This window comes from Betta splendens, chromosome 21, assembly GCF_900634795.4.
Source record: "Betta splendens chromosome 21, fBetSpl5.4, whole genome shotgun sequence".
NCBI lineage: Eukaryota > Metazoa > Chordata > Actinopteri > Anabantiformes > Osphronemidae > Betta > Betta splendens.
Window position 1 is genome coordinate 2486747 of NC_040899.1, and position 18770 is coordinate 2505516.

The 18770-nt window shown below is 47.1% G+C and overlaps 2 protein-coding genes across 15 annotated transcripts; both read left to right on the forward strand.

The window, feature by feature from the left end:
• Positions 1-943: 943 nt before the first annotated feature.
• etv5a (ETS variant transcription factor 5a) lies at positions 944-10072 on the forward strand. Of its 4 annotated transcripts, none has more exons than XM_029137148.3 (13): positions 944-1103; positions 2528-2658; positions 2773-2869; positions 2948-2995; positions 3223-3273; positions 4700-4823; positions 4898-5203; positions 5283-5575; positions 6928-6990; positions 7312-7380; positions 7608-7777; positions 7858-7965; positions 8280-10072. In XM_029137148.3, the coding sequence occupies exons 2-13, from the start codon at positions 2611-2613 to the stop codon at positions 8508-8510; spliced, it is 1608 nt and encodes a 535-aa protein (XP_028992981.1). In that variant the 5' UTR covers positions 944-1103; positions 2528-2610; the 3' UTR covers positions 8511-10072. The 4 variants fall into 4 exon arrangements, with proteins under 4 accessions (XP_028992981.1, XP_028992982.1, XP_055361146.1 ...); XM_029137149.3 differs by having other exon boundaries at positions 7858-7959; XM_055505171.1 differs by having other exon boundaries at positions 2776-2869.
• Positions 10073-13208: 3136 nt separating this feature from the next.
• rbm44 (RNA binding motif protein 44) lies at positions 13209-18273 on the forward strand. Of its 11 annotated transcripts, none has more exons than XM_029137879.3 (16): positions 13209-13292; positions 13732-13912; positions 14004-14046; positions 14124-14230; positions 14296-14370; positions 14440-14464; positions 14578-14612; positions 14941-15053; positions 15239-15375; positions 15516-15987; positions 16059-16243; positions 16325-16487; positions 16561-16592; positions 16664-16712; positions 16821-16935; positions 17703-18273. In XM_029137879.3, exons 2-16 carry the CDS (start codon positions 13735-13737, stop codon positions 17870-17872), a joined length of 1899 nt encoding a protein of 632 aa, XP_028993712.1. In that variant the 5' UTR covers positions 13209-13292; positions 13732-13734; the 3' UTR covers positions 17873-18273. The 11 variants fall into 11 exon arrangements, with proteins under 11 accessions (XP_028993712.1, XP_028993713.1, XP_055361213.1 ...); XM_029137880.3 differs by lacking the exon at positions 13209-13292 and adding an exon at positions 13300-13617; XM_055505236.1 differs by lacking the exon at positions 13209-13292 and having other exon boundaries at positions 13647-13912.
• Positions 18274-18770: the final 497 nt, after the last annotated feature.

An 18770-nucleotide genomic window follows, 5' to 3' on the forward strand; every position in this document is an offset into this window, starting at 1 on the left:
AGTTTAAGTTTAAAGATTCTGGTTTTAAATCAGTGTTACATACATGTTAGAATGCTAATGAAGTCCAAGCTGTTATCTAATAAACTGTCACATTGCTTCTTAGAAATTGAGACAGTTTTGACATAGTTTACATAGAAAAAGAACACCTAATGTCAAACTGCCTACAACACATTCTATATTAAAATCTATTTCTTAAATTCCAAAGTATCTAATGAATCTAATAAATGAGGGGGAACTGAACAAAAAGAACTGAAAGAAAAGTATAAGTAAAAATGCAAATGTGTGCATTTATACAAGTGCAATAAATGTAAGTGTAAATAAAGATAAAGGACATGGAACAAGCAGAATCAACAAATAAACCAGCAATAGTAAATAGGAACTTGTTTATTGGTGTCATGTGAGTCTAGTGAAAACTGCATGAAGTTGTAAAAGGAGCAATTTCCTAATAGGACAAAGGGAGCAGGATTGGTAATCAAACATAATGACATCCTGTTGGTGATATCACATTTATTGTAATCTGATGGGCGTTTTTCCAAAAGTCCTGGTGTCAGCACGATTAACTGAAATCACCAGCAGCCAAACTGATCAACCTGTGTGTAAATGAAACTGCTTCAGAAATTAATTTAAATGAATGAAAACGGAAAATACTGTTGTGAAGCAATAAGAAAGCAGCAGCAGCGTCTGTGATCGTCGGTCTTGGTACATTTCCACAGCAGCCGGCCCTTTAACAAACGCATCTTGGCATTGATGGTTGAAAAAATGTGAATGAAATCCAGCCATTCATAAAAATAGGCCCCTGCTGAGCTCTGATTGGCCCAAACGAAGCTCCTGAATTATTCACCACCCCCCGACACGCTATTGGTTGCCTCCTAAACGGACAGCCTCCGTCCACCAATCGGCGCGCGTCTCTGCGAGCGGCTCGAGCCCAGGGGAAAACCGACCGGGACCTTAGCGAAGAGCTTCAGTCAAGTTTTGCGAGTGGAAGAAGACGCTTCAGCTTTTCGCTGCGCGGCGGATAAACCACTGTCGACACGCTGCTTTTATATTTGGGGATATTTTAACCGCGGTGTTCGACACTGAGGACATAAAAAGGCACAAGCGAGGTGAGCTGCGTTAGACATTTATGGAAGATGATGATTTTAACGAGCCGTGTTGTTGCTAGATATGTTTATGCTGTTTTTAAACAAACGAACGCAACGCCATTTTATTTAAAGCTATTTACTTTGCCAACCATTTTCCTTGGGCTTTTCTATGTGTTTAGAAGGCGCCCTGTGTCATGTTGGTGCAGTTGGCCGTCAGTTAATCCGTGTGGATGTTGACTTTGTCTTATCAGCGCCGTCGGGTGACTGTTTGTGATTTTTTTATGAATGGACGGGCCATTTTTTTCTCCCTCTTGTTTCCACACGTATCGAGTTTCACTTCATTGAGAAAAACAAGGGAGGGGTGGGTGGGGGAAGGGCGGGGGAGGAGTAAGGAGGGGGTCGCATGACCCCCCCCCCCTTTTTACAAAAGTTTACCTGAAAATAAAGTTTTTCTGAATCCTGAATCACAAGGTTCCGACGTTTTGAGCCTTTCGCTTTTTATTACTGTGACTCTGTTTTCTGCAGAAGGAATTTACTGCGATGCTCGTTTGTAGTTTGTAACTAATCATTGATGTTTTTAATTTATTCTTGTTGTAACGTCATTAACGGGGCATTACTGTGGGGACTTTGTAATAAAGAGACTTTTTGATTGCTTTAAAATCACATTAAGCTCCACACATTACACTAACGCTTTACCATGGTCTTCTACAATGTGAGTAGTAAAAGCAATAAAACAGTTAGTATTGACGTCCCAGTTTTGATTTATGTGCTTTATAAATGTATGTACTCCAGGGTGAGATACTTACAGTGTGTTCTAATGTCGTAAAAGGTGTCTGCGCTCGGCGCCTGTAATTATTGCCCAGCAGCTATGCTTTATTCGTCATCCATTATCAGGAGATGGAGCAGTGAGTCATATCACTCTGCTGAGGGAGATGTGAGAATCGAGCGGCGCTTGTGGCTTATCGCTGTGTTAGTGCTGCTGGTGAAGGGCCCCGTGATTCCAACTTCGCAGCGCAGGGAGACGCCAGCTCTGCCAACTGTAACACCCCAATAGGTTCAAGCCTCGGCAAGACACTAATCAGCTCCATGGCCGGCCCGGTTCTATCTCGTTAAGGAGGCTTTTGTCTCGTACAGTGAACCGCATGCGTGTGCTGACGACAGGGACGCTCTTTCCAAGTCTTGCGCTCCACATCTCCAAGCTGATTAGCGTGTAAAGTAGTGGCCACAGATGGACACACGGCTTATATAAGTGTATTACTGTTTACATTGTGCCGCTCGCTCTGACTCGGCACGGCTCACTTCAAAGAGCGGCTTGTTGCTTAAATAAAAGGCTGATGGTGGCCGCGCTGATGCAGGGGACCAGTTAGACGTCAGCAGCGAATGTAGGTTAGCGCTGAAAGTACGCATGACTCTCTGATTGTGACCCCTGCTGTTTCTTCTTGCAGACAATCGAAGCGATCTGTCGCTTTTAAACGCCTCCCCCTCCCCCCAAGTCATAGAAGCCCCCCCCCCCAGTCACCCAGATAACATGGGCGAATTCTACGACCAGCAAGTCCCTTTTATGGTCCCACCCAGTGTAAGTGGACACACACAGGAAACGTTCCATCACACTTTCAACTCCTTCGGGTTCTGTTCCATCTGCGTTGTGTTCTGTGGATGGTCTGACGTTTCTTCTTTGTGGTTTTTCCAGCAGCACAAGTCGCGCGTGGAGGAACCGTCTCACCTCAGGCCTCTGAGCGACAGGAAAAGGAAATTTGTGGACACAGAACTTGCCCAGGACACAGAAGGTGAGTTGGCTGCTGTGAGTGGATTTACAGGTGAAGGGTGTGAGGACCTTTGCTCACTATCTGCTTTACTGTTTTCAGAACTTTTCCAGGACCTCAGTCAGCTGCAGGAGATCTGGATCGCAGAAGGTGAGTTTCCTTTTTCACTGTTTTTTTTTTAAAGAAAACTTTGAAGGAATATTTTGCCGCTGTAGAAAAAGAAATCAGGTTCTGTGCATGGAACACTGTGCAGCCCAATCCGTCTTCACTGTGCTTCTGTCGGCTTTGATTTAGTTTAAATCAATAAAGCACTGTCCACCAGTTCCCCTTGTTTTACTCTGCTAATATAAATCCTTGATATCGTCCTGTCTCCACAGCCCAGGTGCCTGATGACGAGCAGTTTGTCCCAGATTTCCAGTCAGATAACTGTGAGTACCTGCTGTGTGTTACCAGTCAGACCTCAGCCTGGCTCCAGTGGCTGTAAACCACCCTGCATCAGACATTTTTACTACTAAAAGATCTGCACGTTCTGCTTCTTGGCTTTGAGCGAGTTGCTGCTCTGAGCCAGAAGTCCAGACGACTCCTCCCGCTGAAGGCGAACACAAATCTTCATCCTCGAAACGCGACTCTGGGAAAGGCTGCTCGCAGCCCCCTCCCTCCCCCTCCGCCATTTTGAGTTTAATCAGCCGATTGGCATGGGGCATCACATGAGCCAAGCTCCTAATCTGATTTCACACTTTCCCGCACTCGGGCCCTGCTGCCGACGTGGGCTGGATTCCAGTGGATAGAGCAGCTTCAGAGCTGCGTGTTTGGGTCCAGAACTCACCAACACGCTCCGTACAGTCCCCGCTTGTGTCCACGCGCTGCCTTCAGGCTGCAGGCGAGGGATGTGTTTGAATTATGCCCAGTGGAGCATTTTACGACCCCCTCCCCTCTGTCTTTGAGTTTATGTTTTCGTCTGATGCGTAGGAGGTGGACACGGGGTGTGGCTGCTGCCTGTTTTTGTCAGAGCTGCCGTTTGAATCCCGGTGAATGTGGCCACTGTCCCGCTGTGCACGGACATGTTATCGCGGCCGATGCATGTTTTTATCAGGAGCTCATCTGAGCTGTCGGTGTGAGATGCAGTTTGACAGTTGCCTCTTCATCCAAACAGGATTTTCCTGTAGAAGCTTTAAACAGAGGCTGCGTAGCTGCTCCGCTCCAGAGTTAGAAAAGATGCTTTGTGTCCTCATTATTTACTTCTCTTTCTGTGTGAGAAGCCTCATTTGAGTCATTAGGTTTCACAGTGCACACGGGGGAGCTCACGTGCCCATTGTTAGCCCTGTTAGGTCCATCAGCACCCCGGGTGATTTATTTGGCTCCCGCTCCGCTCTGCACACAGATCCAGTTTCTGCCTGGCTATTATGTGGCGCCCCGGAAACTGCAGCCGATATGCAGAGAGCTGCACCTAGTGTCTAATGGTTACAGCGCGGGAGAAGAAAATCATTCAGCGCCATTAGATTACAGCCACACTGATTCATGGGCACGGGTTCAGAGCCGGCCTGATGGGAATAAGACGAAAGCTTTGATGGCTTTGTGTTCGCCGTGCGGTTCCTGCCGCGCATCGTAGCCGCGCTGCAAAGATGCTCGTTGTCAGAGCAGAGTCGACCGCTTTTAGGGCGGATGATAAATATCTGAGAAGTGTCTCTGTCAGTCAGGGGAATAGACAGACACTGGCCATGCGTCCATTTATCCATCATTCCAAATGTGGTTAAGATAACTACTGCACTTCTGTTTATGGCTTCAATTAGGCCGTATCTGGACTTTATCTAATGCGCTCAACCGTGCTGTTCCTCTCTGCCCCGTTCAATCTAGTGATGTTTCATGGCCCGCCGCCAGCCAAGATCAAGCGAGAGCTGACGCCCTCCAAAGAGCTCTCCCCCTGTCGCCAGGACAGGAGCCCCATGCCCTACGGGGAGAAGTGCCTTTACAGCTACAGGTATGTTGTGGGACCAGGGCATGACAGCGGGGGAGACGAGGGAGCCGAGTGATGACCTCACCTCTCGTCCACAGTGCCTGCGACAGGAAGCCCACTCCTGGGTTCAAGCCATTAACCCCCCCCTCCACGCCGGTCTCTCCGTGTGGCCCCACCAGCACGGCGGGAGCGCACCCCCTGGGCGAGCAGACCCCTCCCCCGCCTCACCCCCGAGTAGCCAACCCCAACATAGGGCCGCGTCCGGTGCACCTACAGCAGCCTATCACGGCCAGCGCATGCGCCCCCAGCCAGCAGGCACTGCCAGTCCACAGCCACAGCCCGCCGTTCGCCGTGCCCTGCGCTCCCATCAGCCAGGATGCCACCAGCTTCACACCTGAGCACAGGTACCCTTCACTGTCAGTGCATGAGGACATGCTGCTTCCTGCCTCGACATATCGTCCTAAAAGGGGTCTCTGTGTTCAGGTTCCAGAGGCAGATGTCGGAGCCATGTCTACCTTTCCCCCCCTCAGAGAGTCGGCCCCAGTTCTTGCCTCAGCCTCCCAGCAGCAGCAGCAGCAGCAGCCGTGACGGACGGCCTCCGTACCATCGGCAGATGTCGGAGCCCTTGGTGGCCGTGCCTCCACAGGGCTTCAAGCAAGAGCTCATCGACCCACGTTACTCCGAGCAGGGCGTCCCCACCATGGGCCCTCCGTGCCAGCCCGCTTTCCACACCATGGCCATCAAGCAGGAGCCGCGAGACTTCTGCTTCGATTCTGGTGAGTAGCTTTGTTCAGACTAAGCTGGTCCTCCAGCCTCTGCATGTATCATATCTAATTGCCTAGCGGGGTTGGGACTGTGTAAGTAGAGCAAGCGCCGGGTGGGGAATGAGCCGTGTTTGCTCTGGGTGCTAACAAATGCATGTGAGTTTTGACATGCGGCCGTACACACAGTCTCCAGGCATCATTTACACCATTCCTCCAGAGTCACAGCAGCAACGTAAAAGAGGGTCTTTTTAGCTCAGTAAGCCTCCAAGGGCACGGAGTAAATGGGTCATCCAGCCAGGTGCAAAGAACCTCACTGAGCTTACCTAGAATAGATCCAGGCAAATGCCCTCGCAGGACTTAGTGGCCTAGAGCTCAGCAAGTTGATTATAAGAGCCTAGAAATTCTCCACTTGGTTTTCATAGAACGCCAGTGGCCCCATGACGCCGAGCAGAGAGGCCGCTTACTCAATATTGCATGAATCAAACAGGCCGGAGCCATCGTCCGTGCATTGTTTGATCCTGACGCCCACACACCCAGCTGTTGTCTCCGCTGTATTAACGTCCCGTTCCCCTCAAACTCTGCAGCTTTTATTGTTGAGCCTTTATGGCCCGTTCGCTCGCATGCTCTCAGTCCTTTTCCGCCTGGTGTGTGACCAGCTGGCCCAGCAGTGATGTAATGACAAATCCTCTTAGCTTCTTACGGCCTTTAAATACCTACGTCACAGGGGCATGGCATCCCTAGATGGATGGAAGACGCGGAGCATATTCTACCCGCGCTGCTGGGTGGTCTGCAGACGCTGCCAGAGGCATTTATGTAAACATAAAGCCTCAGATTGAGTTCATACGCCATTAGCTTCTGCTAAATACACTCTCTAATTGATTTTTGCTCAGTCTCCTCTTCGGTTCCTGTTCCTCTATGTGCATGGGGAAAGTGCGACAATATGGATTACTTCCTGCAGACTTTGTCCTAAGTGAGAACAAGAGGAGACAGAGTCCTGAGGAAACGCTCATGAGTAATCTCTGACTGCCTTATCAGTAGATGGGAAGCAGAATAATGGGCTGTGGTGAACCGTAGCGAGGCTGTAAATGGAAGACAGCCCATGACCCTTCAGGGGGAAGGACTGGCGTAACTTGATTGTCATTGAGATTTAATACAGCAACCATGGTCCTAATCCCATTTAAAGGCTTGGCGGACACACAGGGATGTTATGTGCTGAGCAGTGTTCTGTGATCGCGGCTTTGGGACACTCTGAGGTGTTTGACCCGGCCACTGGTGGGACTCCTGATCGCAGACAGTTCATTCATCAGGCTTCACAGTGTGAACTGCACCTGTCGGCTGCTGATGTTTGCTTCCTCTGTTTACAGAAGTGCCTAACTGTCAGTCGACCTTTGGGCGAGCGGGGAACTTCTACCAAAACAGCCACGAAGGTAAGTTCAAGCTGTTCTCTTCTAACTGACCCCGTGTCCTATGGGGCTCATGATAGCGGGGTAAAGACGCTCAGCTGCGGTGAAATGACGGCGGAGGCAGTGCACAGAGCCTCTCTTACATCAGCCTGTGGCAGGAGGTCAGCCGCTTAGCACAATAGAGCTCCGCTCTTGGGAAGCTGCCCGGCCGCGCTGCTTTGCATGCAGCTCTGATCTCCGGCCGGAATGTGGCTGCTGACTTTCCTGTGAACACACAGTTCTGTTTCCCACACAGGCTTTAGCAGTTTCATCTGATTCATGACGTGTGTTTTTCCCTCATTTCAGGCTTCTCCTTCGACAGAGATCCTCAGCTCTACTTTGATGACACCTGTGTGGTCCCTGAAAGATTAGAAGGTAAGACTAAGTCACGGCAGGTTAATGCAGGAGTACAGGACAGTTTCTACGGCTGTGAAGTCTAAAATGCGTTGACTGGTGCATCGTGAGCAGCGAGTCTGCTTCACAGTGTCCATCTGGCAGGAATGTCTCACCACAGTGTGGCCGAGCTGCACCGCCGTGCTAACTGACACTTTCCCGTCTGCCTCTTGGCCTCCTCTTGCGCTCTCCTCCTCTCCTGCTCGCAGGCAAAGTGAAGCAGGAGCCCTCTGTGTACCGCGACGGGCCTCCGTACCAGCGCCGCGGCTCCCTGCAGCTCTGGCAGTTCCTGGTCACGCTGCTGGACGACCCGGCCAACGGCCACTTCATCGCCTGGACCGGCCGCGGCATGGAGTTCAAGCTCATCGAGCCCGAGGAGGTGGGTTCCCGCTCTGCTGGAGGTGAACCTCTGATCCTCACTGTGCCGCTCTGATCTCCGCATGGCGTCGTTTCCTGCAGGTGGCTCGGCGTTGGGGAATCCAGAAGAACAGACCGGCCATGAACTACGACAAGCTGAGCCGCTCGCTGCGCTACTACTACGAGAAGGGCATCATGCAGAAGGTAAAGGCACGTTCACCCTTTCTTTTCTTTGGCACCTGTGTGTGTGTGTGTGTGTGTGTGTGTGTGTGTGTGTGTGTGTGTGTGTGTGTGTGTGTGTGTGTGTGTGTGTGTGTGTGTGTGTGTGTGTGTGTGTGTGTGTGTGTGTGTGTGTGTGTGTGTGTGTGTGTGTGTGTGTGTGTTAGTACGTGTGTGTGTGTGTGTGTGTGTGTGTGTGTGTGTTAGTACGCGTGCGTGTGCGTGTGTGTGTGTTAGTACGTACGTGTGCGTGCGTGTGTGGCACAGCGGTGTAGATGGAGGTAACCTGGGCGTCTGCTCCTCAGGTGGCAGGTGAGCGCTATGTGTACAAGTTCGTGTGCGACCCCGAGGCCCTCTTCTCCATGGCCTTCCCCGACAACCAGCGGCCCAACCTGAAGGCCGACCCGGACAGCGTGCCGGGGCTGGACGACGACACGGTGCCCCTGACCCACTACGACGAGGCGGCGCCGTACCTGCTGGACGGCGGCGAGCAGTGTGTGGCGGGTCTGCCCTTCCCAGACGGCTACGGCTACTAACCGGCAGCAGCGGCGTCCCGACGCACCACACGCATGTACACGACACTCCCAAAGTACCGACGCCCACTCTTCAAGTCCAGAGCTGGACCCGCCGGGCCACGTGGAAGGACCCGCTCCCTCTCCTGCTCCCTGGAAAACCTTTGTAAAGCTCCCCAGCTCAGAACGGGAGGAGTCGACCTGCAACGGCTCCATCCTACCAGCGAGAGAGGGTTGTGAAACCAGAGAGACAGACTGGACTCCAGCGTTTGCCCTCCTTCCAAGCTTCCTAACACAAGCCGAGGGGCTGCTGTTGCTATGGAGACCCAGCGAAGCGAGGCCGCGGCCCCCGCTAACTTTTAAAGAACTGACAGAGCCTCTGTTGTTACCGGTCGTTGTGACAATCTGCTTTTCTTAGAAACAATCAAATCGGCATCAGAGTAACAACGTAAAAAATAATCTTTTAAATGCAGAGATATCCTAGTTGCCTTTTTTGGGTCCCCACGTTTTCACGTCACCACATCTGAACCACAAGATCCGTAAAAAGGGCTTTAATTTGCAAAAAACGGATTAACAAGAAACAAAACACGACACATTCAGAACCCACGAATCAGTTTGTTTTCTGTAGATAGAACTACATTATTGCTATTGTTTGAGTTCTACAGGTCTTGCTGTATTTCAGGCTTTTTGGTTGGGCTGCTCTCGTGTAAATGTTCTTTAATCGTTCTGACCATGTAGGCGATTGTATCTGCTTCCCTTTAGACACTCTGGGGTAGAAGCCCAGAGACCTCCACCTTCTGTTCACCACCGCTGGTCGTAGTGGAGGTGATTAGCACTCCACCTCCTCCATTTCAAAAGGGACACATTAAACACACATCTGAGTATTTTCCCACACGCCTGAGGTGTTCTAATGTATGATAAATGGTCATATTGCTCCTTTTTTAATGTGTTTTTTGTATTTCTGTCCGGGTGCTTGACGTTTCCTCGGCAGTGTACTCGTTTCTCGATGCACCAGTTTGGCAGGAGCATCCAATCGTTGCATGCAGAAAACAACAGACGGGGGTGAAGCTTCAGGCACAGGCTGTCAGCTGAAGACCTCTGCTTCTCTTTGCATGGTGTAACCAGTCAAGGCCGCGTGTCCACTAACATATCGCTCCACGGTCTTTGGACAAAGAAGATGTTTGTGATTTCTCTGCATTTTTCTGTGTGCGTGTGTTTGTTTTCTGTTTCTGAATGGGGGAAAGGACAAAACCTTTGAACTGTAAAGTATCTATTTTTGCTATAAGGCTGCATTTGTTTTGACTTTATGTATAAGCTGTATAGTTCTGGCTGTTCTAGGCATACCTTTAAAAAAACTGCAGACTGTTTCTTTAAGAGGCCTCTGTACTGGGTTGGACTGGATCAGAAGAGGTTGTTAGTAGAAGTCAGCGTGTGTGGGGCCACAGTGAACACAGGTCCTGGGATCCATCCCTCACACAGGGATCGTCTGCACTTGTACAGGCTTCAGTCCCCTCACAATGTGTTTCTTACACTGCTGAGTTTATGATTATCTGTACTGGGTACAATAAACGGTCCTCCACGCTTCAGTGCTGCTGTGTTTCATCATTGCCTCCTCTGCAGTCGCTCAGCTGACCGGCTGCTGTGGTCTGTGCTTGACCTGGCCCATTTGTGAGTCACATGTCTCCTGATACATTTCTGGGTAAATGATTAGCCTCCTTCAGCCTGCAGCAAACATGTTTGAGCAACATTTGATCTGCTAAGAAACGACACAGTTTCTACATAACATCCATATTTACTTAGACTTCTGTATTCACATAGACGTCAATAATTCAGGCTGACGCTGTTAAACCTGAGGAGAACTTCAAATGGTTTGTTCAGGCAGACGTTTTTTTATGCTGTTGTTCGGTGCGTGTTTGAGTTAGTTGAATTATTCATGAGATCCGAGTATTAGATTTGACTGAGAACTGTGTCGGTCATAAATATTAAAATGTCTAATACACACGGTTCCTTCTAGAGCGACTGTGAGGTGAAAGTGCTGTCTATGAAGTGAAATCACACCAGGGTGAAAGCAGAGGTGGAGCCTCGTGACTGAGAGCTGGGCCCTAAAAAGTCAAAAGGTGGATGAAACTAACGGAACATGAAGCTGCAGCAGGAAGATCGGTGGCCGTCGCAGGGTGAACGCCTCTGGAAAAAAAGCTCTGAAAAAACAGCCTTCAAAAGCAGTTCACGGAGTCAACGGACTGACAGTCTGCTAGTTTCACAACTATAGATGTGAGTTTGATTTTAACAACTCGTCACAGATTTGCAGTTTCTCACAAACTTCCCTGGGGACTTGTGGTGTTTTTAGAGTCACGTTTGAATCATTAAACTGGTCTTGAAGTGAAACAGTGCAGAGCTTTGCAGCAGGGAGGAACCAAAGGTACTCGGGCGTTGTTGTGATGGCCGGCAGCACTCAGCCTGGTGTCGAGTCAGAGCCTTATTGAAGCCACAGAGTGTGTCTCCAGTAACACAGCATTGATTGAGAGAGCAGAGTGCTTCGAATGCTATGAGAGGCCTTTTAGTGTGCTCATGGGAGGCGCCCTGCCCTGAAACTGTGTGTGCGAGTCACTACAGTTGCTGCCAGCACTCATAACAAATGCTTTTTTGATAAACCCTCCTCGTAGCTGCTCTGTGATTGAAATCATTTTGATGGAGGCACACGGCCCAGATCTCAGCACATTCAGACTGACGCCTGTGTGAAAGCCCGTCTCCTCGTCCCTGATCAGCCACTGGACACGGAGGATTCTTGTCAAAATGAAAACATGAATATTCACACCTGAGCTGTGAATTCTCCACAGCTCACCCACAGTCCTCCTGTCAGCCTGAGATGCACAAACACACCTTGACACAAAACTGTATTTTAACCCAATAAAAGGACTTGACATTTATAACAATCACGGTTGAACACTGTATATTTCACTGACAACAAATGTCAGACTCAGCGCCGCGGACACAGCATCTCTGCAGCCAAAAATCAGCACCTCTATCCTTCCTCTGGCTCTGTTCGCTTTCCTCTCCCCATCCAGAAACCTGCCATCCACAGCATTACGCCAGGAGCCCAGTATAATGATCCTGATCCATTTAACAGGAGCCAGCGAGGCTTTGGAAAAGACCTGTCACCTTGGAAATGCTCCATCACCAAGATATGGAGCAAAGACGCACATGGAGCTCAACATGTGCTATTAGAGCTTCTACCAGCGCAACACGCAGGCCTGCAAACAGGACCATTAGCTGCTTCCAACTAAGTTATTGATCCACAAACAAGCTGAAGCCGCTCAGGCATAAAGTGGTTCCACCTTTGAGTCTTCAGTGTGAGGCAGAATGTGAGAGCGAGCCGCTCTGTTCTGCCTACGACTGCTGAGGAATATGGGTCACGCTGCTGCGAATGGGCAGCACAAAGCTAATTACCATGGTGAAAGGCTGTTCCTGAAACTCTGTTGCATAACCACACACACACACACACACACACACACACACACACACACACACACACACACACACACACACACACACAAGTCACTATGTAGCTGTGTCCTGAGCAGAGCTTCATGTTGACCATGTCTGCCCTCTGGTGGATGTGGATTCTCTGTCAATCAGTGATTATGTTTGTTAGCAGCAGCAGTGGCTTTATAAGCAAATAATTTAGTGCATTAGTTATAAGCCATTATACAACACCCTGTTTTGGTTGCCAGGTTGTGGAACATCCTCCTCCATCATGGCAGCTGTTGTTGCAGCATGTCTGGACTGAAGCTCATATTCATCCTAAAACTAAAAGTGGTCTAAAAGTCAAAAGTGCTGTTTCTCGAGCAGACTTTGTTCGAGTAAGCTGTGATTTTGGGTGATCTGCTTAAAGGTTCGCAGCTTTAAACACGTGTTTCAGCTGTGCTCTTCACAGGCCACAGCTTTCTGTGTTTGGGTGGTTTTTATTTTTGTCGTGTGAACAGTGGGTGTAGAGTGGGAGTGGAGAACTGGAGCTGCTGTAATTCTGCACTCTTGGCAGCACGTTCAATCCACTAACAGTACAATAAAGGTGAGGAACTGAAGTGAACAGCCGGCTGAAGTCTGCGGCACATGAGCCATCGTTCGCCTTTTCTTGGTCAAATAAGCCGTCGTTATAGTTGAAATGCGCGATTCGTGCGATACTTACGGTAACAGTGTTGCGACACTGATAACAACTCTTAATAGCGAACAATGGAAACGATATTAGATCTACTCCTGAATTAAACCTACCGTGCAATGCAACAATTATTATAGGAATAGAATTTACTATGTATGTTTGAAAATATTTATTAATGAAATATATGAAGAAAAATGCAATAGGCCTTTCCCCCACACAGGAAATTAATAAAACAAGTTCATCAAATTAGTAGAACACCGTTCCTTCACAGTACTACTTAGTACTTAATAATGGACTACTACCACAGCAAATATGCACTTATTTTACTCTACAGTTTCTGATTAATCCATTACTAACGGAAACAGGTCTTATTAATTTCCAGGTTTTGAGGAAAAGGTCAATTGCATTTTTCTTAATACATTTGATTGGTGAATATTAACAAACATACAAATTCTGTCATATGATGGTATTGTATTTACATTAGGTTCCATTCAGCAGTCGATTTAATATTGTTTCCATTGTGCGCTCGTCCCTCAGTGGTCGCAACACTGTTACCGTAAGTATCGCAGGAATCGGGCACTTCAACTATAGCGACGATTTGACCAGGGAAAAGCGATCGGGGGTTCATTGGACCGCGGTCTTTGACAGAGGTAAGAAGAAAGTCCTGGTTGTAACAGTGCAAATAGTTTTACTAAGATAGTTGTACGTTTATACTTTTGCACTACACGTAAATGGAAAATATTTTACCACATTTTATGTTTTGCAAGTTTAGCTTTATTAGCGATTTATGTATAAATTATATTGGAGTGAATTGTATTGTATACATTGTATATATTATATTACGAGCTGTTTACAAGCAATTTTCAACTTTCTTTTTCTTTCTTTTAACTCCCTGAACGTGACAACGCAGCAGGAGACGAGCTTTCATTGCTGAGTTTAAGTTGGAGCTTTGACACGTGTGGCGCTAGCTAGCCTGTAAGCTAGCGCTAACCGTTAGCATGGAACCCCATGTCGTTAACACTGCATTCGCTGCTTCTTTAAATTTCTGGGGATGTGCTCACATTTTGTAACATGATTGTACTATTTCAGACAATGTGGCACGGCTGTCCGTGGGGTAGTGTCTACGGCGGGGCCGATCCCGTACCGTTCTATGCTAACGGCTATGTGTTCGCCTTGGTGCCGGCGCCTCGGATGCCCTTGCGTCACAACGCGCTGACTCTGAGTCCAAACCCAGGACTCAGGTGTCCGGACGATGTGATTAAAAAAAAGGGTACAGAAGCTCCGCTGCTAAACTGCCCGCAGGACACTCATTGACGCACATTTGTTCCTTAAGGGCCTAATTGCACCTAATATTTGTGTAGTTTCTGTGTCAACAGAAGAGACCAGGAGGCTCCTCTTGGACAGGTACGCAGCCACTTGTCTAAATGTTAGCAAGGCTGAACGACTAACAGCTACTTAATGAGCAGCAGCTGCTGTTGCAGGCGTTTGTTTGATTTGGTGGATGCTCATCCTTATCTTGAACTAACTGACCCCAAGTTGCTGGGCTGGTACCTTGGTTTGTCTGCAGAGGACAGGACGATCATCCAAGGTTAGTGTAAAGGTCAGATACAATGAAACGTTCCTCCAGTCTCTAGACATGTCTTTGTCTCTTAGCTGACGGAGGACTTCAAAACTTTCTACTAAGACATCCTGCCTTAGAACTGACTCCGCATCACGTTTATGTCAAGGGTAAGTCTGTCATGGTGCAATTAGTTTAATAATTAAAAATCACTAATCATTTATTTTTATCCTATGCAGCTAGAAGGGCTCATAAAGCACCCAGGTGTGTCGCAGTAAACAACATGGTGAATCAAAAGTGTTACATTTTATCATCATCATTTTCTGTGGGTTTTTTGTTCTGTAAGTTTCTTGTTAACAAGCCTCGTATTCTTTCAGATCTATTTTGCCAAGACAGAACCTGAGCACTAATGGTAAAACACAAAACTCATGCACAGCTGCTGATATTCTGAAATGAAGTTCAGTTACTAACCAAATTTAAAGTTTAGCACAAAATTAGTAGCTTAGTATTAGAGTATTAAGTATAAGGTTACATACTGTTATATATTTGCCACTGATTTTAGTACATAACAACATTGCATTTATGGGGACATTCTAGTAAATCATTAGCATCTAAAACCAAAATTTGGCATAATGTTTTAACTGAAATAAGATTTAGATTGTTATTCTTTGTTAACTGCCAGAAGTGTTTAACTTGGTTGATCTGTTGGATTTATTCATTCTTCTCACGTCACCTGTCAGGAATGTCCCCTACAGTGCAAGAGTTGAACGTCTACAGCAATAATATGTGGAAAAATTCAGCTGTATCAGACCCTACGAACAGACAGGATGGGTCACAGAAACAGCCATGTGAGGTAATCGGCCCCAGCACACAGCCAGTACACCAGCAAACGGCTCACAGCAGCCGCATGGCACACGTACCGACAAATGGCCACAAAGTCAGAGACTAACAGTTTTCATGCACATTCAACATTATTAGTTTGGTCTTAACTGTGTTGAGATGGATTAAGATTTACTGCTGGCTCGTGTTTGGGGAAAGGATCCAGGAATCCCAGGAAGCTTCTGTCTGGACACGGTGCTGGAGAGGTGCAGACCAAGCAGAAAGTCTGAGCACAGGAGCTTTAGGTTAGTGACCCAAGATCAGACGCCCAACTTCAGCGAGGTCCATCCATCACAGTAAGTGTGTGAATGATACAGACACAGTATCTTAGTAAGTGCTGCTTAAAGCTGTGTCATCTAGTTGGTTAAGCTCTACTGCTCTGTATTGTGTTTCAGCTTGTATTTGTTCATATGAGCACCAGTGCTTTATGTTACAGGTCTGAATGGTCAACAATTAAAAACACGTCTCTTACTGAGCTCTCCAGTTCTGACTATCTCAGAACTACAGAAAATGGCACAAAGAAAGAGATTCAGGATTGTCAGGTCTATAATGAGGGCACCATTAACACAGCTAATGTAGGCTCGAGTCAGGGGAGGGACATTTGTACCATATTGGATGAAGACAAGAGCATCCTTGTTTGTGTTACCAGCGATGATCAGAAAACGTACTCGGGTACAGTCTCTCCAAATGGTGAAACACTAGCACCCAGGAGTGAGCTCTTAGACGGCGGTCAGTCTCTCAACAACAGCTGCTCTGAGGAAAAAGGCCCTTTTCCGCTGCCTCGTGTTTCCTGTGACACAGAGTCTGCACAGTGTGTGTCAGCTTTCACCCAAACCAATGATCCAGTATCATCAGACAAGCAAATCAATACTGAAATCTGCATGGCAGATGTGGACTACGTTGCTGTGGTAAGGTTTTAAAAAGATTTCATACTCGGCTAATGTGGCAAAATCCAAACAGCTTCTTTCCAAAATTTCAGGAATTTCTCAGGCTCAAGAAAACTGAAGAGAAAGTGAAGAATAAATGTGACTGCATGCAGCGCGCTCAACAAGCCGAGCTGTCTCTGCTGAGCCTGCAGTACCGCATGTGCAGACAGCATTGTTGGAGTCTCCACTGCGCCGCGGCTGGTGGAAACCAGGGCAGCGCTGATGGGAAGCAACATTGGTGAGTTGGCTGCTCTTTCAAAGTTGATGATTTTCATTTAGTTTAACTAGAATGGACTTGGTCTCTGCCTTGTGTCTGCAGTCCAGTGGACCCTCCTGCAGACATCAGTGCTGTTTTGAACAAACTGGAATCTGACTATAATGAGCTAAGTGGTAGGATCCTGGAAGGGGTTCCTCTAGAGCAACTGAAGCCTCTGTCAGTCAACTGTGGGAAGATAACCCCAGCGCCTTACATTCCTGCACAGGCAAGACCCTGAAACATGAGATCCGATTGTTTTATTAAACCAAAGGGTCTGATCTTCTGTCGCTCCTCTTTAGGTCATCGCCAGCATGCAAGGAAGTGTTCCTCAGTAAGTCAGTGTGTCTGTGTCTGATGTCATTTACAATGCAGACACTAATGTTGTCTGTATTAAATCCAAAGACCGCCCCAGGATCTGCAGAGGAACAGAACACCAACAAATGACTCCCAGGCAGGCATTCACACAAACCTCAACTAATTAGAAATCACTGAGCTGTTTACTTATTGTTGCCAACTGAGGACAGCAGCATTAAATATTCATGTGCTTGACTCCTGTCAGAGAGAAACCAAAGAGGTTACCCAGCAGAACAGCTCGGCCAAGAGAGCAGTCCCTGTCGTTCCTCAGGCGAGTGGAGCTCTGTGTGATGCACAGACACTGGCAGACACTCAGACGGGTAAACGGAGGTCTACCTCTAACTAGTTCCATTATGTGCGCTTGATTGCTCGTTGACATGTCTTTCATTGATTAACAGCCATATGCAAAGAACTGACTACAGGTTAATGCATGTTAGGATGTGATTCCAGTTTTAGGTAGCTAACTGCAGAATCAGCTAACGAGCAGACTAAGAGCGCTGTACATTCTTCTTCTAAATTACTAATTAGCTGAGTTCCTACATGTGTCAGCACTGACTACAGTAACTTCTCGTACTGCGTGAACATGGGCAGCAGAGGGCAGCACAGACTTCTGCTAGCTTCTTGTCTTTGCCAGAGAAACACCACAGCTCCAAAGTCAGTATGTTCTGTGTGGGAGCAGGTACTGTCACACACATTCTGTGATGGTGTCTGGGATTTACGCGTCGCATGAAATGATGAGGGACTTGAGCTTTAATTATCTGGAATCTGTCAATTTGGACAAAGCCAAGACTTTGACCCCAACCTGCCAAGGACTTAGTGACAGACCCGATCATTGTTGTTAATAGCTGAATGGGCTGCCGCTAACATAATAACTTTTAAATGAGTAAAAATGTTTTGTACAGTTAGTTGCTAATGATCATGTTTCACATTCATGCTCTTGTTAATACTATGCCAGTTTATCGGGCCTGGCTTTGGAATCCCAAATAGTCTGCAAACGGCCTGTGGCAAACTAAACAGTTGTTTAGTTTTTTATGGTGCAGTTGATATACTTTTGTCTGTAGTTGACTGATCAACCTCATGGCTCCAGCGTCCACAACTCTGATGACTGAGCTGACACGGTGCCATCTGGACCTGGAGGCAGGAGAACTTGGGAGTCCGGGTGGAACTGAGGCCATGTGCCAAGTTATGAAGGATCAGTCCTTTGGTGCCTGGAATGTTGTGTTAACATTAATTTTGTTGCATGTTGAAATAGTTTGACAGCAGTTTATTTCCAAGGCTTTTTTCAGTAACCTGTGTTCATATGAAAACAGTATATGAATATCTTGTTCTAAGGTTGTGTTTAAGGTTGCTCATGTTGGATGTGCAGGAATTTGGTTGTCTGTTAATAAAAAGTATGTACAAAAACGCTTTGGTTATTATAAGCCACAAGAGCTTTGTTTGCCAAGAAATAAAGATGGAACTAGTAGTGAAGCTGATTTGCACCTGATAAAAGAAGTCACTGCGATAAAGATTGAAATCTCTACAATAATATTGGCACCAGAATCATGTTAACAGCATTCATTGTATTGAGTGATAAGATGATCTATTTAGTGGGAGAGCTGGCAACATATCCTGCTTATCTCATTACCTGACCTGTAACATACCGGTAAACATGAAATGCTTTGTTATACAACCTCCTTTGCTCTAAAGGAACATAAAACAGCATCTTTTAACTACTTTTATACTACAGATAAAGTTTACTTGAACATTACAGTTGTAACAGATTAGTCACACTAGAACCCAGTTACTAACAACAGAATAGAACGTGTTGGGGAGACATCTAATAGTTTGGTGGTTGTGAGTAATCGTGCTCACACCAGTGCTGTGTATTAAACTCAGTCTCCCTGGGTCATGTTTAAAGACACCAAAGATCTCATTTCGGCAAGAGAAAAGCAGATTTTTTAAAGCTGAATGAAACCTATTCGATAATAATAGTTACAGTTATATAACTTGTATAGTTTGGACGATGTGGTTATTTCATAATTTCACGGTAATTTTACACATTTGTCTCTCATTTACTCTTATATGCATTTATTTCATAATGTCCCATTAACGTTTTCATTTTGAACACTTTGGGGCTCCACAGGTTCTGCTCTACATTGAGTTTCGTGCTTCC